Raw genomic sequence first — 23,697 nt, 5'->3', positions numbered from 1 at the left:
TTTGAAAGTGTAAGGTAAAATTGCAAAAATGTACAACTTAAAAATATTTTTTGCACAAAATCATTTAAAAAATAACAATAAAGTGATTTAAATATTTTTTTAAGAAAAAAGAATGACTTTCTGTCCTAACATTTTTTACACAGCTGGCTAATTTACTAAATGGGGGTTAAAGGTTAGATTTTTTACTAGAGTTTGGTTTCGTATGACATCATTGGATGTTACGTTAAACGTCTACATAATGAAATGAAACATGTTCATGGAAAAAAAATCCAGTCTTGATGGCAATAAACCATAATAACATATAATTATTATTTTCTTGATTACATCTTCATTTCTTGAAAATTACCTAAATTACTTCACGAAAGAAACTCTTGAAACGATTTGGGTTAGATAAAACAATAGTTATGGTTCTTTTTCCGTAACACAGGCCTAAGCTCATAAAACTAAGCAAAGATATATATGATATGAGGGTGCACAAAAAGTAGGAATCCAACTTTATCATATATAGATACAACAAGTTAAGGCCCAATATTAAGTCTACACAAGCTATACAAAATTACAAATCATAGAGTAGCCAAGGAGAGGATGCGGCTAACTAAACCGGATAATGAAATTTACACGGAAATGTTGTGAACAAAGAGTTGAGCTCATTGTACCTCAGAAAATCAAATCCATGCCTCTCCATAAGCTTCTTCTGTTTGGTCTTAAACCGCTGTCGAAAAAGTCCTTCGAATGATGGTTCCGTCGATGTCCGAAGAAAAAAGATGTAACCGAGGATGAAATGAATGGTTGTGACAAAGAAGCAGATGGGTTCCATTACGTCCCAGCTTAGTTCCCAAAAGGTAAGACGCATAAAGCCTATAGTTTGCACAGCTAGGAAACCGAGACCACAATATAACTCGGCCTGCACTATACGTCGTGCCTCTATGTCAATACTCTTCTTTGTAGTCGCAAGCTGAACTAACTCTTCTTTCCTTGGATCGTTTGGAAGTACTGATGTTTGCTTGATCATTGCCTCCATAGACTTGGCTATCTAAAATAAAATAGTAAAATTCTACGAATGAGAAAATTATATTTTTGTAAAAATGTAAGCGTTTTCGGAAATGATTATGATGAAACTTTCATTTTGGACCACTAATTTTAGGACACCCATTATACATTTCATTTATAAATATGAAGAAACATACGAGTAGAACACTAAAACAAAATTGTAAAATGAAACGAAACAATATACTAAGGTATTTTGAAGAAAACAAATATTGATTAATTATTAAATTTAATTAAAAATTTGGAAATTTGATATTAGTGGAGTCTATCAACCTACCAATACACTTTTCGAAAAACCAAAAATGGATTAACATAATTTTTAATAATCAGTAAATCATTTAAAATCTTAAATAAAGTTATTTTAAAATTATAAGCTAAAAATATTGTCTTGTAAAGACAAAAATATGCTTAGATAGGTTATATTATATGATCTATGTAAGTTTCTTTAGTATCACCAAAAGCAAATCTTAAATACTAAAAGATTATGGAACAAAATTACATTAAAAATGAACACAAGTGTTTGCTAATTCACCTGATGGGGATGAAGAAAAACTATGTCTCCTAAAACGACGACACATCCCGAATGATCCAAAGACTTAGCCATTTGAGAACCTTGCTCATCATTCCCACAACTCTCACAACAGATCTGAATAAATTCCCAATAAGAAACAGAGCTTTTAGGAATCTCTCTGAGTCTCTCTTTCACTTTCTCCATTTGATATAGCCTCAACAACTTCTTAGTCTCACTAACTGATAAACCCATCACCGGTGTTTCCTCCCGCCTCGGCGGAGAAACGGACTCGATGCGGATCCCGACAATCCGGTCCGTAAGATTCGGACCATTAGGTGAAGTCATGTACTGACGATGGATCTTCATGTTATAGGGTGAGAGTTGTCTGAAAAATGAGTGTTGTTGTGTTACATCGGATCTGTAACAGTCAATGAGACGTTTAGTGATTGCTCTGCGTAGAGCCATTAAAAGAGAAAGATAATCTTGAGTATGAGTCTTTGTTCTTTGAGTTGTGTAATGAAATATTTGGCAAGAAGACAGTTATATAGTCCCGATTAGTTAGGTTAAAATGTAAAAGGAAGAAAAGTTAATGTTTCCGGATTTTATTTGATTTTTTACTGTAATAATTAGAAATTATATTTGGGAGAAAAATGAGAATCTTTGTGAAATGAAGAATCTTAGAGAATCTTAGTTACTTTGGTAAGAGTCAATGAGTATAAGAATATTGGAGAACACGTGTCAGTTTCACTACAAAGATTCTCCTCTATAATTGGAATCGATGTGGAAAGTAATTTTTTTCTTCTTCTTCTTCTTATTATTGTTTTTTATTTGGAAAACAATCAGGGAGTCCCAATTGATGAATAGTAAAACTTTTACTTAATTATAAAAACACTGTTTTGTTCCTTTGAGTCTTGCATACTGTTGTTTCATCTACTAGGTTTTATGTTGGATAACGATTCAACAACATCCGTAACTCAAATATTTCTTCCAAACTTTTGATTATATATATTAATACTAGTAATATAGACTAAATTTTCCGTATTGAGTTTAATATTGTCCTGTCACCTAACGCATTGCCTTTTATTCCTCTAGTCAACTAGTCTGATTCACTACCTCATATATTTTGTCTAAGAAAGTGTTATTCAAGCAAGAATTTAAAGTTAACTAGGTAAGAGTCCGTGCCATGCACAAATCTTAATCTATTTAATTTTATGTATAGTTGGTCAGAAAGGAAAGTGAAACAACAAGAGAATTTAAGAAAGTTAAGGATAAAATACGATAACAACCTACATAATGACTCAACACTCAAGGTGTTGGGAGTGAGCAAGTAAACCAAAGAAGAGTTCCGGTTCATGTGCAAGAACAACTATCGCAAGTGACTGGATCCGATGACAAGCCAATCACACGGGTAAAGAAACATAATTCAACCACACCTCCAATCTCATACAGATCCGTCTCTGCCCCATAGAAGGTTAGGCAAATGCCATGGGTTTGTTATTAATTCTAAAAAAAAAACTGAAGGATAAAAGATCCAATATATATATATATATATATATTCTTAATAAATGTTACTAAGAGATTTTAGTTTTTTGTTGGTTTTACCAGAACCTCAAGAATATATTGAGACGGTACGGATTTCAAATAACAACTTTTATACCATGTCTAGTTTGATCAATACGACACAAAACAACGAGAGATTTGGAAACTCCAATCCAATGGAGTACCATGTAGACCATCTTGATCAGTTTGAAAGGCTTTGTAAAACGATGGAGGTTAATAGTGTTTTAGAAGATGCTAAGATGATTGAATTCCCATTCAATGAAATAAGAATATAGTGTCAGTGTCGGATCTTGTTTCTTAGCAAGATAAAATAAAATTTATAAGATGCTTCTGGGATTTTAGTGAAAAAAACTCATCATTAATCGATTCATTTTAAACATTCCTCATAATTTATTCGAATTTTACCAACATGCAGAAATATGTTTGCTAATCCATAACTATTCCTACAATGAAGCATAAATAAACAATAACATATTAATCTTATAGCATTTGGAATCAAATATACAAGTGGAAGAGTATGAGGATAACATATGTTCGATATTATATGGGTGCTTTCTCTCTCTTAATCGACCTTATTCTTGTTTTGTGGTTCGGCTCTAAATCGGGGCAGTCCATTGGATTAATCTGTCTCATTTTTTGTTCCATTTTCATGGTGTGCTTCTGATACTTTATTGTTATAGGTTCTATTTTCAGGAGGAGTTGGTATATTCATTTTGTCTCTTGTCCACGTGTCACTTTTTTAGTGGCAGCTATAAATTCATCTCCAACAATTTCATTTTGTTGAACCTTTACATAAGGTGTGACAAAGAAGATAAGGAAAAATAATATCACCAAAGTGACATTGATAATAAACAAAGTTTTTGTAACGACTTGACATGTAAATTTGATCTAACTAAATAAGTAATGTTTTTTTTTTCTTCTAAAATTTAAGAATTTAAATTATCTAATTAATGGTTTTTTTCTTTCTCTCTTTTCTTATAAACTTCCTAAAAGATTATTGAATTTCCAGCATAAAAATTCAATAGAAAAAATGTTTTGTGTTTAGAGTAAACATGAATAATACATCGACGGAATAATGCACCCTTTTTATTGACAAGATCAATGTGTCTCCTAAACTAGTCGAATTTTATTAACTTGCAGATTTAAGTGTACTTATACAGATTGCTAAATCCTATCAAATTTCTTATCAAAATTTTAATAGATTCGATTTTCTACAATTTTCCTATGAGTTTCCTACAAAATAAATATTTCGTAGGATATTTGAAAAAAAAAATCTTATGAAAAAGTCATCAAAAATAGTAGAAAGTCACCAATCTAGAAAGCTTTCCTACGAATCAATTATAGAAAAGATCACGTAATCACCCACAATCCAATCGTAGAGAATTTAGAAATTAGAATAGAAATGTAAGTGGAAGAGAACGAGGATAACATATACTGTATTCGATATCTTATATTACATGAGGAATAAAATATTGAAACATTAAATAATCTTGATTTACATATTGTGATTATAGAAAACGAACCTGCTTTCCCATGAATGACGGGTGATACGAAACATAAAAAAACTTTGAAATAAATATATTTCTTGTCGGAAGTCAAAATGGGAGTATTAGATTACCACTTAGTTTTTGCATACATTAAAACTAAAATCGTTGGAAAATTACATTTGTGATGGATAAGGATGATAAGGACCATATCAAAAGTAATTTATGTATAATATGACCGAGCCAGATTGTTAGTCCCGTTTAACCACAATCCTATATAACAATTCCAATTGTTAGTTATTGTAATAGTTCGATTTAAGAAATATGGTAGTACAAGCATATAGAATTTTAAAATTTGATTTAAATCACTTATATTATTAAAGTATATTTATTGTTTTGGTCAAACATGTTTAGAGAATTCTAAAACTAAAATTGTTTGAGGTAAAATAATCTATGATACGTCATTTTCTGGATTAGTGTTTTAAAATATGGTCTAACCGGTTGCCTAGGCTCCAACTAGGCATTAGGCGCTCAGGTGACGCGTAAATAACCTTTTTGACTGCCTAAACTAGTATAAATCTCTTTTTAGTGTACTTTTTTTTTTAATTTCAAACTACATAGATTTAATTTTTGAAGTTTCATCTCTATACACATGGTTATAAACATTTATATGTTGTTTGATATGAATTAAAGAAATATTTTTGTCTAATTTTTGTTAGGATTTAATATTTTATTTTTCTAAATATATAGTTTTATATAATTTTTTATCTATAATATCATATTTCTAATATTTTATGGTGTAACGTATAGACCGTCTAAAATTATCTAGGCCCGGATTAAGTTTTTTTTTTGTGTTAGGCATTAGGTCACCTTCCCCTAAGCACCTAGTGCTTTTTTGAACATATGAAAAGTGATTGTCGGAATCATGTGAGTGAGAACAAACTTTAAAAAAAATATCATTTAGTGATTAATAAAATCAATAAACGAGTCTTGAGAGGGGGTAGTACAAGTCCCACATCTTTATAAAAATATAGGATTAAATACATCACTCCATATTGGGTATGTTATTCATCTTAAAATAAGATTTAGTTTGAGATAAATAAACTCGAAGAGTTTTCATTCGTAGGGAAAAAGATAAAAGAATTTCAAAGCGAGATAACTTTGGTAAAGTCATATCTCAAAATTTATCACTTTATTATAAAACAAAACATCCAAAAATGATATTCACTCTCAAAATGAGATGATAACAGAATTGAAGAAGAATAACAAAGGTTTTGAGAAATCTCTTTTACAAAACCTATGAAAACTAAGAACAACCTTAGAACTATCCAGATCGCACAATATTCGTATCTTCTGCGGTTGTGAACAAATAGGGTATTTACAAAAAATGAAAAAGCTCTAAATCTAAACATTGAAAACTTTCAAAACGACAACCGATGGGTTACAGTGTGTACCGATCAGTTATCTATGTGTTAAGTAGTGACCGATTACAACAATATTCTATTGGTCGTCGTCTTCCATCACTTCTTCACTTCAGGCTGTTTTAATCCATTTGCACTCCAAATTTTCTTATTCATTCCAGCAAGTGTAAAAACCTAATAAGACACAAAACAGCGAAAACTATTTTGTTTTTGTTGCAAAGATTCAAGACTCGGCATTAAAAGACTTGAAACATATATAAAAATATGAGTTAATAGCAATAACGTTGATTTACAAAGCATACAATTTGTACAAGAAAATGAAACTTAAACTTAATATATAGGAAGGTACTAGAGAGCAATTATATGAAATATTTCGTTATTCCTTAAATCAAATATAAACAACAAACACTTTGTACACAAATAGTTTTATTTTTATGTCATTTAGGGACAAACAAGAAAGATATACAGATAGGATATACATATAGCATCAAACCGATGGTGATTCATTATTAAGATTTAAATGTGAAGTCGTCAAGAAACAAGCAGACGCAGAGCATTTGTGTACAATGCGAGAGCCCAAAGAGAGAACATGTTTCTATAGGTTGGATAATGCAGCAGCATATTCATGTAGATCCCCCTTCTTTCCTGCAAAATGAAAAACAAAGCATCTATATGTGATGAATTTTGAGTACCCAAAAAAAAATCAAATTAGGACAAAATTATTAGAAGGAAAAAGAAATAAACCTGTTGTGGGAAATCGCCAATATCCAACTGTGAGTTAATCAACACTTTGGCGGCGCGATGAACAGGAGAAGGGTCCCTCTCCATCTGACCACCAATAAGTAAAACCATCATAGCTTGTCCGGTATTAACCACATTCGTCACGTTTCCTTTAGAAGGAATATATTTCTTGTTAGGGCAAGAGAGAGCACTTTCTCCCCAACCGCCTTCGGCGTTTTGCGTGTTGAGAATAAACTGAACAGCTCTACGTATAGCTTCAGAGTTGCCAAAAGTCTTCCCTGCAGCCGCTAGACCTCTTACTGCAAAGAGAGTACCATACGTGAAACAAACTCCCCAGTTTCCGTACCATGAACCGTCCGGCATTTGCAAGTCCTCTATGTATTTTAGGCCTTTTTTTATTAACTTTTCGATCTCTTTCGGTCTGTGATCGGGAAACTCTTTCTTGAAGCAAACCAATCCCGCAATCACCGAGCCCGTACACTCAAGGTACCTAAAGATAAAAGATCCGTAGATATATAATTTTTCTCTTACAAAGTTATTAATTATGTCCAAAAATAAAGTAGTTAATATAATATTACTCTTGCTCCACAACTGTGTTCTCCACATGCTCCACCGGACTAAGCCACTGCATTTTTTTACAATATCACCTTTATTTTAGCCTCTCTTAAAAAAAAATCCTTTCATTTATATTCATTCAAATAGTTAATTAGAAAGAAAAAATTCGACGAGAATTTTTTTAATTAAAAAGACAAATTTAAAGAAAATTGTATACGTACCTCTAGCCATTTTTTTCCAGGAGCTGGCTCCCAAACTGGCATACCTCCATTATCACTCTGTAATATATTGAGACAACTTAATCAATGTTAAAAGAGTTTGTTTAACCGGACAATCCAAAAAGCTCTGGCAGCTATATAACTAGCTATAATGTAAATATTCTCTTGCCTGCAAATAGATTAGAAAATTGACGGCATCATAGAGCTTCTCTACATCCATTTTTTCGCCGATGAACTCGGAGGGCATGCGGTGGAAGTGTATGCAGCACTGAGGGAGGAGCGGCACACAATACATGCGGTCAATAAGAGTATATAAAAATATTTAGTTTTTTTTTATAAATTTAAGATTTGTATAGTGGACACCTCTATACTTTCTGCTGTACCATCCGAAATCGGCAACCCTTGTTCTCGATCTTGAAAAGTCCATCCCCCTTTTGTAATGTCTCTAAACATTTTCAGATGGTCACCTTGAGGGTTCTCGCTAATCTGAGATTGCTTCAAGAAGTCGTATCCTTTTATCAGGGTTGATCGAATTTCGTCATCCATGTTTGCGGCTAACATAACTTGGAGGGAGAGGGCTGCATTCCACGACTGCATCCCCATTAACTGATTGCACAAGTGACAATATTTAGGGTTTAAATTGCAAATTAAGAAAGATTTTTAATCATTTTAATATTAAAAAGTTTGGTATTATTGAAAAATAAAAATTTTAACGGTAATTTTGAACGAAGAGTTAAAAATATAGTATTTTAGAGAACTGTCCAGTCTCCAATAAATACATGAGTTAAATCGTTTTTTCTTAGCAACTAATTTTAAACTCAAAGCCATGAATATTTTAGGATCTAGCATTAATAATTTGAAATATTATAGAAAACGATACAAGCCAGTTTATTCATCATCAATTATTTTTGAAATAAAATTCGTTGTGGTATCTTAATCCGAAACAACTGAAATAATTAAAGAAAGAGCTAATATCTTAATTAACCTGAAATTTAAGGCCATCTTCAGCAATCCATATGAAATCAGGGACTCGAGCAAGATGTTTCTTGAAATAATCACCATCAGGATCTTCTACCCAACAAGCAAGCATATGAAACGGCTATCATCAAAATAACAAAACCAAAAAGTTAATTCGTCATCGTGATAATTTATTTTAACTTCTTTCATATAATGTAAATTATAATATATATATATATATATATATATATATGATAGCCTATATATATATATATATTTTTTTTTTTTTGTCAACAACGTAAGATATATTAATATAAAATAAATATTATAGGGCGGCAAATGTGAATGGTCATGCCCTCAACGCTGACTCTGATTGATGATTTGTATTTTAATAGTTAGTAAGTCCGTCATTTTGTCACCATGTGGATTTTAGTTTAGTTTATGTATGTATAGTACCTTCGCAACACATGCACCTGTGATATAGTGGGTCGTTTCATCATGGTAGTGAACAAGTTCCATTGTGGTTCGTAGTGCTCTTTGTCTAACAAACTTGTTGAGAGGCCAGCGGTTTATGATATTCTCCGAAAGCATATGAACACCTTCCCAAAACAAATCTTGTCCAAATGACTTTGGATATAATAGATCTTCCTGCATCATCGTGATCACAAATTGTTTTCTTATATTAATATAAGATGTCATTTTTTTTTTAATCCATATTCCACATGACTACACAAACCTTTGCGCATCGATTACGGGCTTTGCTCCAAATGATTTTGCTGTAAGGCTGGGGATAAAGTTCTTCTCGGAGCTGTAGAATGAGAGCGGTTGGTGTAGCTACAAATTTTTTACCATACAAATATGACATGCCCATGAGAAGATCCCGGATATATATCCATAGAGTACCTACACTCATAGGTATTACTCAGTGTCATAAAGATATATAGCTCATGCAAGTGCTACAAATCAAAAAAATAAATATTCATATCATTAAGGTATGAATTATGGAACCTCCATTAATGGGAGAAAAAGAAGGGAGCATCCAAATCTCGGGTGGTAGCGGTTTGCAACCAGACCAGTCATACACTCCTAGAACCTGTATAAAGAGCATTAATTGATTAACTTAATGAATCGAACCACAACTTATATAAAACATTGGTTAAAAAAACCTCGAATTTTATACGTATGTTTGTGAAAACATACCGAAAGCCAAGCTTTAGCCACCATAGGCGCATACGTGGCACCCCCATGGTCTAGGATCCATTTACGAGCCCTTGCGCATGCACTTTTTTGACCGTCATGATCTGGTTCTACTCCCAAAATACGTAAGCAGATGTAGTTGAGGACCGTGCAAAACATGACACTGTGGCTTTCCACATCTAACCCCCACCCACCATCTTCATTCTGCATACCAATGGTTATGGTTATAACATATTATAGGTTACAAGTTCTAACAATTGTATACATCTTTTATCTTTTTTTCTTTGTTTTGTTGAATCATAAGGAAGTTCTAACTAAGGTCTGTACATCCCCTTAACACGAGACAAGAGCATGTTATATGGTCCCACTCCAAGCGTACTCGATCATGTTACCTCTAGGTTTTGTTTTGATTTGAGGTGTTTTTTCAGTTGAGCTAACGAGGTGTACATATATATATATATATATATATATATATATATATATATATATATATATATATATATATCTTTGTCTATTTTGAATAAATGTACATAATCTGTTACAATTTATACCTGAGTGTTATACATGTAACGGAGTAACTCTTTGACATGCTCTAGTGTAAAGATTTTCTCCAGGTGTCCGGTAATGTACAAGCATATCACCTGTGATTATTTAATTTTAAATCACTAATTATTATTAAGAAATAATCATATTCCTTCCGAATAGATAATTATGAATAATAAGAAACAAATAAAGAGAGTCCAAGTGAGGTAAGCTTACAAAGGGAGCGTCCAAGAACATGGAACCAGAGACTTCAGAAGGCCAATGGCCATCGTTAGCCTGACATGCCGCGTAATAGAGTACTCCTCTTCTTAGTGCCGTCTTTGCGTCTTCATATGTTATCTTCTCTGCATCCTCTATTCTCACTCTCGGGATCTTCTGCTCGAACTTTTTCTCCCTCAGAAACTGTTTACCAAAAGAACAAAATAATGATGATATATTTGGAACAAAAACTTAAACTGTGCTGTTATAGAGAATTGTCATAAAAAAAAAGAGTTTTGTTCAAAGGCAAAGAGGTTTCATCACCAACCTGCCTACGCCAGAAGAGATCGGGACTAGCCTTGAAACGTGACTTGTTGTTTGCGAAATTGAGGCGAGCCTCCTCGACCTCGGCGAGTTCCTCAGGAGAGCCCCCGTTGGCATCAAACTCCCAGATCTGTCTTCCGGCAAAGTTGTTCGTGGTGAACAAGTGAGGGTCTTGTCTTGCCTCAGCTCCAATTCGCAGTCTCCACATTTCGTGTCAATCTGCTAACTGGTTAACGTGTATATGTTTGTGTGTGAGGATTTGTTTGTTACGATTAAGCATCAGTTTATATAAGCTTTCACATAATATATTTTAAATGGCATTGCATGTTTGTGGCGTTTTAAATTTTCAAAACATAAAATTGTTTTTTAGAGTTGTTTTAATCATTTAATGTGATGATTTGTTTAGCAAATTTTTATAGGCACTTGTCAAAGGTTTCAGGTGCCCTCGGACAATAAAATCGAAGATTAAGCAGGAATCGATCCGTGATTAGTTCTTAGTCTTTAAATGTTTTTCTTAACATGATAATAAGTTGTTATAACAATTTTTCAAAAATTTTACAACAAAATATGAATAAAATATACCATAACTAAATAGATTATCGTCCCATCAAAGAGAATATTTTTGGTCAATACCGGTGCACATCGTTCAACGTTCGGATTCGGCAACCAGATCAATAGAGTATGATAGTTATGATGTCTGCAACATGATTTATGTTACCAATGGTGCATTGGACTAACGGTTTAAGTGCAGAAGGTGGATCCATATGTTCCCTTATGTTACCAATGGTGCATTGGACTAACGGTTTAAGTGCAGAAGGTGGATCCATATGCTCCCTAGTTCGATTTTCGGTAGGAGGTATGCTTTACGCTATGTTATAAGGTATTAGCAAATGCGGGTCTTTACTATTAGGGAGATTAAGATTTAGGTCCAAACTCCTCCTAGTTAACAAAAATTTGGTTCTGATTGGTAACATTGCATAATTGCATAAAATGAATAATAAAATTTTGCAGTATGAAAACTTTCCGAATGATTTTTTTTCTAAAATATGTTGATTGGATACATTTTGCAGAATGGCAAAATAAAATATTATATTAATATATATATATATATATATATACTTAATAAATAAAATTATATTTTACTTATATTTTAATGTATTCTAAGTAAGATAAGATAATAAACATACAAGATTATTAAAATTTATTTAAAAAATGTGAAAAAGTTTTTTTATACTATTAATGATATAATTTTGGTGTAAACAATTATATTTTTTCTTTTACAATTATTAATATGTAGTATGTGTAGAAGAGTATTTATTATACAAATAAGCAACTATATATCTATTTTTTTGCATAATGAATTTTTTATTTGTAACTATAGGCGAAAATGTAAATCTTGCGTTTTTGATTTTTTTAATACAATTATGCAGTTTTTTTATCGGTAAATTTTCTTCATAATCACATTAGTAAACATCATTATTCTATTATGCGTGTTACCAATCAAAACCTATATATATAAAAAAAATTACTTATATTTGTTTTCGAATATTTGTATGTAATTGCAATATTTCGTGTAACTAACAAGACATTTTTAAAATTTGAATGTGTGATAATGTCTCTTTCATGTGGCTGCCAAATATTTTCCTTAATTTAGTCTTGGAAGTTTCATGTAGCTGCATATAAGCCAGCTGTAGATACATAACGTAGGATGTAGTCTTTTTATTCTTTAATTTAATGTATATAATCATCTTTTAAATTATTGAGTTTTGAAAATGTTACATGCATTCAAAACAGAAAAATAGGATTATAAAAATAGTAAGCTTGTCATGTGGAACTCGCTTGTGGAAGGTTCTTAACTTAGTAATCCAAGATATAATGATTTTACATAATCTTGGGTTTCGATTCCTAGAAACACTCTCTTACACATTATAAATGCAAAGCGTATCTGAAGTTTCAGTGCACTGCAGTCTATAATTGTGAGTCAAAGGTAAGCTGTCTAGAGGATATACCGCTGATACAACGGTTTGTTGTGGATCCATGTATTGTCGAGAAAGCTGTCATCGTGAAGTTGTAAATAGAACATTGCAGATAGATTATAATTTATAATATAAGAATATAAATTAAATATATTTGCGTAAGTTAAGGATGAGAAAAAAGCCAAAAATATTTAATTTATTTTTTATTTGGAAGTTTAATATCTAATTATTTTTTAAAACATTTGCAAAGATACTTATTTTTTAATGTTCGTTTTCAAAAAAATAGTATTGATGAAAGAGTATTTCTAACAAATTATGTTGTTTTTAGTTAGAAAAAGATACACATAATAATTAAAATGTATGATTTAATACCCAAAAAAATAAAATATGTTATTTTGATAATCATAATAATTAGGTATATGTATTTGTCTTTCGACCAAAAATAATTAGGTATTAAATTTCCAAATAAAACATAAAAGAAGATTGTTTTGGCTTTTTTCGTTAAGGATGCCCTTGTAGTATACATATGTTTGCCTCAGTGACCTTTTAGAGTTTTACAGTCTCTCCTTCTCTTGACCCTGTCTCTCGTTAGGGCTGGGTGTTGCTTTTTATTATCGGTCTTATGTTGGTACCTATTTTCTTTCTGAGGCGTATACGAGAAGTAAAAATATATCACCCTTAAAAGTCTAGTAGGTTAATGGTATGGCATAACCAAAAATTCAAAGGCAATTAAGTAATGTAATTACTTATTTTACATTGTCAATAAGAAACCTTAACTTCTTATTTGATTTATTTTATAAAACATGATTTTTATTATTTAATATTTTACATATACTCTTTAGACATTTATGCTTAATGATATACATAAAACAATTCTTAATCTTAATTGCGGGTTTGAACTACGACAACTAATTTTTAATCATTTCACCTTTAATAGAGGGTAAAATAAGTATTTTCGCTTCTTCTTCTTCCTCTTGGCTGCGCAACCACAACCCTAAACACGAACCAATTTTTTTTTTTTTTTTTAACGGCTGAATTTGATTAATAAGAAAAGTGATCTTCATGGAAGTTGTTTACAAGATAACATGGAATGTAAAAGTGTGATATAAAGCTTTTTGGAATCACTAGAGGTTCCCTTGCTAACGATCAGCAGCCTTGTTATTGTATCTTCTTGTCCACTGGAATTCAACACATGAGAATTTCTGTTTCCAAAAATTGATTTCTCTTATCCAGTTTTTTCTTTCTTTTTTTAATCAATTTTTGTTTGGTTTTCAGTATATTATACCCAAAATTTACAGATTTATTTATAAATAATCGATTTTTAACTTAAATTTAACAAAAAAAAAGTGATTTTTTCTTACATATCAGATTTATTGGCCGAGTATATGAAATCGCGGCGACTGGGTGATGTCGAGCGTTTTTCTGTTTTTTTTTTTCTGGCGATAAATAGACCGCAAAGGCTGATTTTTCGAACAAGGCTTAATACCAATCCAAGCAATAATTGTTTGTAGGTTTTTTCCTGAATCAAGATTCATTCTTGAATTTTACCAAACTCTGAACCATAGGGGAAATCTACTCACACATGATTTTAATCAGAAATAACGATGAAATATGAAGTTTCATAAACCCAACAAGGAAAGAAAAGAATCTTCAATCAAGATATAGTCTTTGAATCCTCTAGGTTAATGGTTAAAACAAAACTGAAGGTTTAATGTGCATTACATTAGCGTATAAATGAACAGTAACCGAGTAGGGTCGACCCCTGATAAAAAATTGGATCGATTAAACTAAAAATGGGTTCAAATGGGGAAATTCGGGTGTGGTATTGTAATAGTTGGTGGTCGATGAGTCCTCATATTTCTTATGGACTCCTGTGTGGAGGAACCCTATCGTTTGATTGCACAGTCAACCATACATTATGGTCCATCCATGCCTTCCCATGTGCATTGCAGATATCGATCAATGCCTCAATTCTTGGACTTAGTCTTCTACTTCCGTCGGTTGATGTCCTTGGCTGATACTTTTACCTTCTTCTTGGTTTCTCCTTGGCGCCTCCTAAACTCTTTTTTAAATGATATGTTCCTCATGTTTTGAGGCCCTTTATGTACCTAAAATCTAATAAATCTCCACTTATGTACAAATGCAATACAAATTAGGACTTTAAATGCAAAACAAAGTGATTTAAACTAAATGAAGTTTCAAGACACCGTATGTGCAAGTGCAAGTGCAAGTAGAGTAAGTTATGACTAGAACTTTATTAAGATAGGAGTTTCAAGACACTATAATCATTTTTGGTGTAAGATTGGTGAAGCAATTAAGTTATGGGATTTTACAGTGTCGTTATTTAATTACACCATAACGTTTTGGAAACACCAAAAAACGCCACGGAAATAAGTTTCCAACAAATCTTAGTTTGGAAATTCCGGAAACTTAGTAATAAATAGTTTAAAAATATTAAGATTTATAATACATATAACTAATTAGAAGATTCGAGCTTTAAGTTTTTTCTCTCGACAAACAAGATTTGGAAGGATTTTTTGTTTGATGGAGATGATTAAAATAAGAATGAAAATGTGTCTTCGGTAACAAACTATTTAATATTAATGTTTTTGATTTTTGTGTTGTTTTGATCATTTTTTTTGTAATACGCTTCTGAAGTGTTTATATTATTTAATTTGTAAAAAATTGTTTTTCGTTTACAAAATGTTTCACTTCTGCGTTTTCGTTTCTGTTTCCGTGCAATATAGGTTAGATTTAAATATTTGTCTTTAAATGTTTGTCTTTGATAGAAAAATCAAACCAAAAAAACTGATTGAATACCCCTCAAGTTATATTAGATAGCAAATGGTTTTTTGCTGAAAAAAGACTCCTGAAAAAAATATTATATGTTTGCTACATAAATAACTAAATTTTCATCCACTTAAACAACTTTTACATAAACCATCAAAACATTTTTATTTTCTTTTTGTGATCATAGGCCACAATCACATGCTTCCGTTATAATAAATCGCTACGTAACTATTTGGTTACGTCAACTTTAGTTTCATTACTTAACAGATGGACCGTATAATAGCCAGATGAAGATTATACCGATTTTAAATAGCTCAATATGATTACTACATGAAAGCCTAACAGAAAAATCATATAAATAAAATATTAACATCCAACTACAGCCATTATCGTTGAACATATGCATATTAAACAAAACATTTGGTTCGATGACTCATCCTCGTGACCAATACAATATTCTGAAAACGTTATCATAAGTTGTTATCTAAATTTTTTTAACCTTTTTTTAAATATATCATCATCAGCACCGTCAATATGTTACATAACTAACTATGGAGATTTTTATTATTTAAGAATAAAAAATTAAATAAATATTTCAAAATTAACTAAATGAATTTCATATCAACAAAAACAAAAATTTCATTTGGCCAAAAAAAAATAAAAAAAATAAGAAAAAATCCATGTTAGTCCAAAAGAGTCAAAATATGTTTTTATATTCGAATTTGGAAAACGTAGTGAAAAGTGTGGATAATACAATATTATGCAATCCGTGTTCTAGACTAATCTCTGGTTATGCGATACGCTATATTTCCTATGACTCACAAATTCTATGTTCCTCATACTTCAAGTCATTTTTTTTGTACCTAGAATCTAATAAAACACCAATTGGACAAATGCAATACAAATTGGGACTTTTAAATGCAAAACAATTTATTTAAACTAAATGATGTATACATATGAGCAAATAGGGTGGGCTATGACTAAAACTCGATTTGGAGAAGTGTTTCAAGACAGTAAAACATTTTTGTGGTGTTAGGAGTGTGAAGCTATTAAGTTGTAGGATTATAGTATCTTTAAACAACGACACCCTAACAACAGATTAAAATACTTGTTGGTTATATACGTTTACTATGTTGTTATTTAACAACGCTTTGTAGATGTCACTAATAGGTGTTTTTATAAACCTATTAGTTTTTGTTCCGGTTCCAATAATTCGTCTGCAGTTATACCAGTCATCACTTCTGTTATAATAAATTGATATGTAACTATTTGGTTACGTCAACTTAATTTTAACACTCAACAAATTCACCGTATAATAATGGAGATTATCCCAATTTTAAATAGCTAAATCTGATTACTGCATGAAAACGTAACATACGGATCTTGTTTTTTCTTATTATCTATGTAAACAATACTAAAGAATATTGTTTACATAGATAATAAGATGTGGTTGGATACAAATATTTCGTACCAAGTGATCCATTTTATCATTTACAATTCGGGGAATTAAAGATAAAGTAAAAAATAAAATTCATCCTTATTTTTCTAAATCGCTTCTAGGTACATAGCGAAGGCTGGCTACTCTGTTGAGAAAGACACTATTTTTATTTGCTTTGAGTAGTCTGTAAAAAATGTTATTTCTCGCTTATTTTTGCCAATTATTCATCTCATTTACCAAACGAATGTTTACACTTTTGTGTATAGACATGTAAAACTTATTTGTAAGTTGGCAGCACCCATGTTTAGATGTCCTCTTGTTGATAGTGTAAAAACAATCCCATAAATTAAATAACAAGTATATTAAATAAACAACCTCTTTCAAATCCCAAATTCAATGATAGGACTACTACTCATGGCCCAGGTAAACATGATTACAATAGAGAAAGAGATCATTGACTTTGAAAAGAGATTTGCAAAGAGTTTGAAGAATATTTTAAACAAAACTATCAAAAGAAGAACAAACTTAGAAACTAGAAAAATTGCATAAAGTGTCGCACTCATTCGACTAAAATACATCGGATATTATTATGCAATGGTCATAGCGCTAAAACATAGAAAAATGAAACTTTAGAAACCCCAAACTTATCGATTTTATATGTCTTCGGTACCGACCAGTGAAAAAGTCAATCATTTTCTTGACTCATTTTCTCCATTTTATCTTTGAACTCCTCTTTTTACTCCAACAAGTCAGATAAACCTGCAATGATCAAAAGCATCGTAAACTAACTTTTTATCGACAAAAAGACTCAACACTCTATTTTAAAATGACTCTTAATAACTGTTAATATTATGACTTATCATTTGGTTCAATTTTTGTTGCAAAAATCATTAAATATTTCAATAATTTTATCAATTGTTTTTAAAATTTTAGTACATTTCATCATATTGGTTCATTTCCAAAGTTAGGTACGAGAAAAAAAAAAAAAAAAAAGAATTGAAAAAACTTCTAAAACATTTTGAAAACAAAATATGTAAAGTGATCGATGACCAACTTGAACTGAATCCGTTGCCTAAATCAAAAATAAAAAATGTCATCGGTTTTCAAGCTTAAATATTGAGATACCCAATTTTGGTTCGGAATTTATGCCCACCTCTAATAGTACCGTCAACAAAAGCCACAGATAGTGATATTTCTAATATAGATTTTCATTTTATACGTTATTCTGATAGTATACGAATGAAATGAAATTTTTGTTTTGAACAAATAAACAAATAAAAAAATAAAAATAGAAGTTTAAAAACATTAAAAACATTTACCAGGAACTCCAAAATCTTTCATTAAATTTTATTGTGATTTTCTCACAATGTTTTAAAATATATAGTGTTTGAAATAAAATGAAACCAAAGTTTCTTTAAATATACTCACGATGGACGAACCATAGTGGTTTTGAAGAAGTGTTAAAAGTTAATTACGTGGCCATTACAATAAGCTATTACAATTATGGTCTTCTAATGACGATACTTGTTTCTAACGCATCCACACCTGGTTCAATTATATAATACGTAATGTAAAGACAAAAGTTATCTTTCTAAAATCACATAATATCAACTCGTACCCACATCGTCGTTTAGTTTTTTTTTGTTATCTTCTATTTAATAAATGTGTATTGTATACAATCATAATAGCATATTTATTTTAAATTATTATGTGATAACAATAGAATAACAAATGGATGATAGATGAATTATAATCTATGATCACATATGACTAAAGTAAACATAATCAAAGTATAAAAAGAGATGATAGAGTTTGAATTGTGATTTCCAAAAGATTTAAAGAATCTATTAAACAAAGCTATATAAAGAAGAACAACCCTAGACACTAGAAAATCGCACAAAAAGTCGTACCTCGGCGGCTAGAATATAATGAGTCGAAGCCCTAAAACTTAGAAAAATGAAACTTTACAAAAGCCAAACAGATCAGTAAGAAATCCAAACCGATCGGTTTCATACGGTTTCGCGTCCCGACCGATCGATACTTGTCCATGAGAAGCTTGAATATTTTTTACTCTAAATCCACCAAATCCACATGAGTATTTGGTATCTTCATTCTCATCTGTTTACATATATTTAGTGAAAGCGTCTGGTCTCACTGAAGGAATATCAATCACGAAGCATTATGTACATGTTCTTTTGGCAAGCAGTAGTCAAGAATTTAAAAGAAAGCTTCTTCGGTTAAATAGTTGTCTTTGATATGTTCTTATTTAACGACGTTTTGTGAATGTCGCCAATAATTGTCTTTACGTACACGTTTGCTTATTTTGAAGAAAATAGAAAAACCAAAACCAAAAAACCTGATTGAATACCCCACGCAAGTTATATTAGATAGCAAATGGATTTTTATCGAATATTTTCAAGAAAGACTCCTGAAAAATAATATATGTTTGCTACATAAGTAACTAAATTTTCATCCACTTAAACAACTTTTACATAAACCATCAAAACATTTTAATTTTCTTTTTGTGATCATAAGCCACTATCACATGCTTCCGTTGTAATAAATTGATACGTAACTATTTGGTTACGTCAACTTTAGTTTTATAACAGATGGACCGCATAATAGCCAGATGAAGATTATACCCATTTTAAATAGCTCAATATGATTACTACATGAAAGCCTAACAGAAAAATCATATGAATAAAATATTAACATCCAACTAGAGCCATTATCGTTGAATAACATATGCATATTAAACAAAAACTTTGGTTCGATGACTCATCCTCGTGACCAATACAATATTCTCAAAACGTTATCATAAGTTGTTATCTAAATTTTTTTAACCTTTTTTTTTAATATATCATCATCAACACCGTCAATACGTTATATAACTAACTATAAAGATTTTTATTATTTAAGAATAAAAAATTAAATAAATATTTCAAAATTAACTAAATGAATTTCATATCAACAAAAAAAATATTCCATGTTAGTCCAAAAGAGTCAAAATATGTTTTTATATTATAATTTAGTATACGGAGTGAAAAGCATTGATAGTACAATATTATGCAATCCGTGATCTAGACTAATTGTTTGTACCAATGTTGAGAAAAAAAACGTCAGATTAAAATAATGGGTATGGTTTTACTTACATAAGTTATGTTTGTTTGTTTATGTTTCCATGTAAATTCCTTTTTTATTTAATTATTTATACATTAATATATTTTATATACGGTTACGTGATGCTATATTTCTTATACCTCGCAAATGCTATGTCACTCATGATATATATGGTCCTTTTTGTACCTATAATTTAATAAAGTGCCAAATGTAGGGGTGTGTATTTTAACTAAACCAACCGATCTGCTATCAACTAAATTCAAATCGAACCAAACCAAACCTGGACTACTGCTCAAACTATTCGGTTTGGTTTTTTCTCAATCCAAACGGTTCAGTTTAACCTAATGAGTTTTATTAATTAATTAATAATATATATATATATATATATATATATATATATATATAATCTTACTCGGTACCCATGTTGCATTTGTCATTTGATACGTCTGATTTTTCGATTAATATAAAATTAAAAATGAATAATTGATGGGATTTCTTTCTTTTCGTTATTGAATTTAAAATAATTAAAATTAATAAAAATGTAAGAGACTAGATTTTAACCCGCGGTATACCGCGGAGACAATTTATTTTTTAAAGTTACTATATATAAAAGTTTGCAAATTATATTTATCTATAAAATATTTTTATTTTATAGTTTACGATTGTTATTAAGTAACGTCCTGTCAAACCCGTCCCGCCAATCCGTCCCGTAAAAAAAACTCACTGATTTTATTTATGATATGTTTATAAATCATTGTCTAAATATTTTTTAATTTTGTAGTAATTAAATGCTATCAAATATCTTTGCGGTTTGATGATTATAATCGAATTATTATAGTCATGTAGAAAAACAATATCAAAAATGATAATTTTGTAGTAATTAAATGATATTAAATATTTTGGAAGTTTTATTTTAGTAACTAATCGTGTAATTAATGTGGAGAGATTTTGGGAAGATTATCAAATATTTAATTCAAAGATTTTCTTTCTAATTATCAAAAACAATTATTAAATGCCAGTGGCAGCCACTGTAAATAAATTTCAACTCCAGGATTTATTTTTCAAAGTGGCTGCAAAAATGTATATATAGATTTTAATGTATTTGACAAATTAATCCAAATCGCAACATAATAGGTGGGATTTGTTTCTTCACGTTATTGTCTTTGATTTCTTTTAAATTCTAATCAAATCACATTGCCATTAAAACAATTTTAACATTAAATAACAGATCTTTTCACGAAGTACAAGTACGCCTATCAATTTGAATGTGGGATCCTCACGGACAGAAAATAATTTCAGTCAATTTGATAATGAGACCGAATCATATCACCTTTTTTTAATTTCGTAAGATGATACACGCTGGCTAAGAGGCCACCTGGTTCCTTCTAAAACCAACAAATTAAATAACAGTAAAATTTAATAGAATTCTAAAACCAATCAATTAAATAACACTAGATTTTGAATAACACTATATTTAAATAAAATGTTAAATTCTTTCATATTCAATTAAAATCTTACGTTCAATAACTCTCTTAAAGCTGTAAAAACGTCAAAGATTTTCACAAGGAACAAAAATACTTTCATATCACGACAAAAAGATTTTGTTGTCTTTAATTATTACTAGGTGAGTACACACTCTACGCATAGGGTGTTATTTGAAATTTGTTTAAAAATAATTATGTTTAACTATTTTTATTGCTAATTTATGTTATTTTCGTGTCTGTTATTATGTAGTTAATAAAGTTATATTCATTTTATGTAATTATATTTGTACAGTTAGATTCACTTTTGATTCAAATATCAATTATATTTTTTTTATGTATAAATCTTCTTATCTATATACTCAAATTTCTAAACTTTTTTAACTATCATGAAATATTTACATCAACAATATGATACAATGGTATGCAATTATGCTACTTATTTGGTTTGAAAGTTGCCTAACTTGATTCTAAACAAACAATTTCTTATTCCATGTATTCTCTCCTAATCTAGTATTCGAATCACATAATGATAGGCTCATGACTAAATATTAGATTGACATAATTTGAATAACAAATATATAAATTACTCATTTGCTTTAAAAGTTTTCACATGAAAGAGAAAAAAAAGCATAAATTAAATAGTCTTTTGAGTTAACACTTTTAGGTTTCTCTCTTTGCATTTGCATATATCCATATTAGAGAAAGCGTTGTATATTAAACTTTTTGGTATATCTAACGTCTCAAAAGATAATTACTTACAAAATATGCATGTCATTATTAATGTTACCAATTTATCATAAACACAAAAAAGACCATATCATGTAAACCAAAAGATGTAATAAAAAGAAAAGACTAAGTTAAAATTACTAAACTAAAAAATTTTAAGTAGCAAACAACTAAGTTGTAATACACGAAAATTTCTAATCATTATCAAGTAATGACTATTATAAAATAGCAAAAACAAGAAAAGTAAAATGAAAGTAGTGTTTGATACATTAACATGATTTTTTGTATTTTTTTCTTTTAAATGAAGATATTTTGTTAAGAGTGAGATTAATGGATGATTTAATGCAATGTGAAACTTTAAAATTTTTATCACTAAGTTTTGTTATATTTTAATGATATTAATTTAGAATGACATGTGGCACTCACTGGTGTGATGATGTGTCACTCATATGGAAAGAGTTGACCAACTTTCATATATATAATTTTTAAGCAAATGGAACCGAAACAAATTAAAACTGAACCAAATCTCTACCTGAACCGAATCGAACATAAACTAATCAAAACACAAATCAAACTAAACTAATTTCGGTTGAATTTGGTTTACGAAAACTGAATTAACCAAACTTACCATAACCCGAACTTAAACTGAAATATCCACCCCTGCCCAAATGTTTAAATGCTATACAAATTTAAACCTTTAAATGCCAAACATAGTTATTAAAACTAAATGAAGTATAGATATATGCAAATAGGGTAGACTATGACTTTAACTTGACTAGGATATGAGGTTTAAGACACCATGACCTTTTTGTGATGTAAAGTGTGCGAAGCTATAAGTTGTGAGATTACAGAATCGTTGTTTAGCGACACCCTAACTACAGATTTAAATCCTTTTCGTTGATATGTTATTGCTATGTTGTTATTTAACGACGTTTTGTGGATGTCGCTAATAGGTGTCTTTATGTACATGTTTTCTTATTTTGCAAAATATCGAAAAACCAGATTGAAAACCCCTCTTGTCAAGTTCTACTGAATACCAGAAAAACAATTTCTTTTACAATAATTTTAAAAGATTTAAAATTATTTTTAAAAAGTTTTAAAAATACTTACAAAAATTTTTAAACCCTTGTAAATCTTTTTAAAACTCTTTTATTTAGAAGAGATTCTCGAATAACCAAATGGTAGCTTTATAAATAATCAAATTTTCATCAATTTAAACAACTTTTACATAAACTATCAAAGCATTTTGTTTTCCCTTTCTGTGATCATACAGGGCACATGCTTCCACTAAAAGAAATTGATACGTAACTGTTTGGTTACGCCAGCTTAGTTTTATTACTTAACAAATGGACCGTCTGATAATCGAGATTATACCGAGTTTAAATAGCTATATCTGATTAGTACGTG

General features: G+C 30.2%; 2 protein-coding genes, 2 long non-coding RNA genes and 1 other non-coding gene across 8 annotated transcripts; 1 reads left to right on the top strand and 4 right to left on the bottom strand.

The window, feature by feature from the left end:
• Nucleotides 1-482: 482 nt before the first annotated feature.
• Nucleotides 483-2,075, bottom strand: AT5G42610 (calcium uniporter (DUF607)). The gene is made up of 2 exons (NM_123625.4): nucleotides 1,580-2,075; nucleotides 483-1,033 (listed from the first exon to the last, which is right to left on the bottom strand). Exons 1-2 carry the CDS (start codon nucleotides 2,021-2,023, stop codon nucleotides 596-598), a joined length of 882 nt encoding a protein of 293 aa, NP_199075.1. The 5' UTR covers nucleotides 2,024-2,075; the 3' UTR covers nucleotides 483-595.
• Nucleotides 2,076-6,284: 4,209 nt separating this feature from the next.
• Nucleotides 6,285-11,077, bottom strand: MRN1 (marneral synthase). The gene is made up of 14 exons (NM_123624.4): nucleotides 10,761-11,077; nucleotides 10,451-10,636; nucleotides 10,243-10,332; nucleotides 9,695-9,895; nucleotides 9,503-9,587; nucleotides 9,231-9,397; nucleotides 8,951-9,142; nucleotides 8,523-8,636; nucleotides 7,901-8,143; nucleotides 7,707-7,805; nucleotides 7,541-7,597; nucleotides 7,343-7,389; nucleotides 6,768-7,254; nucleotides 6,285-6,668 (listed from the first exon to the last, which is right to left on the bottom strand). Exons 1-14 carry the CDS (start codon nucleotides 10,962-10,964, stop codon nucleotides 6,555-6,557), a joined length of 2,286 nt encoding a protein of 761 aa, NP_199074.1. The 5' UTR covers nucleotides 10,965-11,077; the 3' UTR covers nucleotides 6,285-6,554.
• A 3,211-nt stretch (nucleotides 11,078-14,288) lies between these two features.
• On the bottom strand, nucleotides 14,289-14,797 carry AT5G06335. The gene has a single exon (NR_142909.1). It is a non-coding gene; the product is annotated as an other RNA (long non-coding RNA).
• Nucleotides 14,431-14,797, top strand: AT5G06325. Its single transcript, NR_142908.1, has one exon. It is a non-coding gene; the product is annotated as an other RNA (long non-coding RNA).
• Nucleotides 14,798-17,289: 2,492 nt separating this feature from the next.
• Nucleotides 17,290-19,230, bottom strand: AT5G00580. 4 transcript variants are annotated; one of them, NR_144189.1, is made up of 2 exons: nucleotides 18,280-18,672; nucleotides 17,290-17,719 (listed from the first exon to the last, which is right to left on the bottom strand). It is a non-coding gene; the product is annotated as an uncharacterized misc_RNA (transcript). The 4 variants fall into 4 exon arrangements; NR_144188.1 differs by lacking the exon at nucleotides 18,280-18,672 and adding an exon at nucleotides 18,961-19,208 and having other exon boundaries at nucleotides 17,332-17,719; NR_144186.1 differs by lacking the exon at nucleotides 18,280-18,672 and adding an exon at nucleotides 18,871-19,230 and having other exon boundaries at nucleotides 17,340-17,719.
• Nucleotides 19,231-23,697: the final 4,467 nt, after the last annotated feature.

This window comes from Arabidopsis thaliana, chromosome 5 (genome assembly GCF_000001735.4).
Source record: "Arabidopsis thaliana chromosome 5, partial sequence".
NCBI lineage: Eukaryota > Viridiplantae > Streptophyta > Magnoliopsida > Brassicales > Brassicaceae > Arabidopsis > Arabidopsis thaliana.
The sequence above is the reverse complement of the archived record's forward strand: the minus strand, read 5'-3'. Positions and strand labels throughout refer to the sequence as shown.

Excerpts from the sequence above, each read along its gene's own strand:
- AT5G42610 (NM_123625.4), bottom strand. The coding sequence starts at position 2,023 with ATGGCTCTACGCAGAGCAATCACTAAACGTCTCATTGACTGTTACAGA. Across the intron at positions 1,034-1,579 it reads TTTTTCTTCATCCCCATCAG|ATAGCCAAGTCTATGGAGGC; the intron begins GTGAATTAGCAA and ends ATTTTATTTTAG.
- MRN1 (NM_123624.4), bottom strand. The coding sequence starts at position 10,964 with ATGTGGAGACTGCGAATTGGAGCTGAGGCAAGACAAGACCCTCACTTG. Across the intron at positions 7,390-7,540 it reads CTGGAAAAAAATGGCTAGAG|TGGCTTAGTCCGGTGGAGCA; the intron begins GTACGTATACAA and ends AAAAAAATGCAG. Across the intron at positions 7,255-7,342 it reads AACACAGTTGTGGAGCAAGA|GTACCTTGAGTGTACGGGCT; the intron begins GTAATATTATAT and ends TTTTATCTTTAG.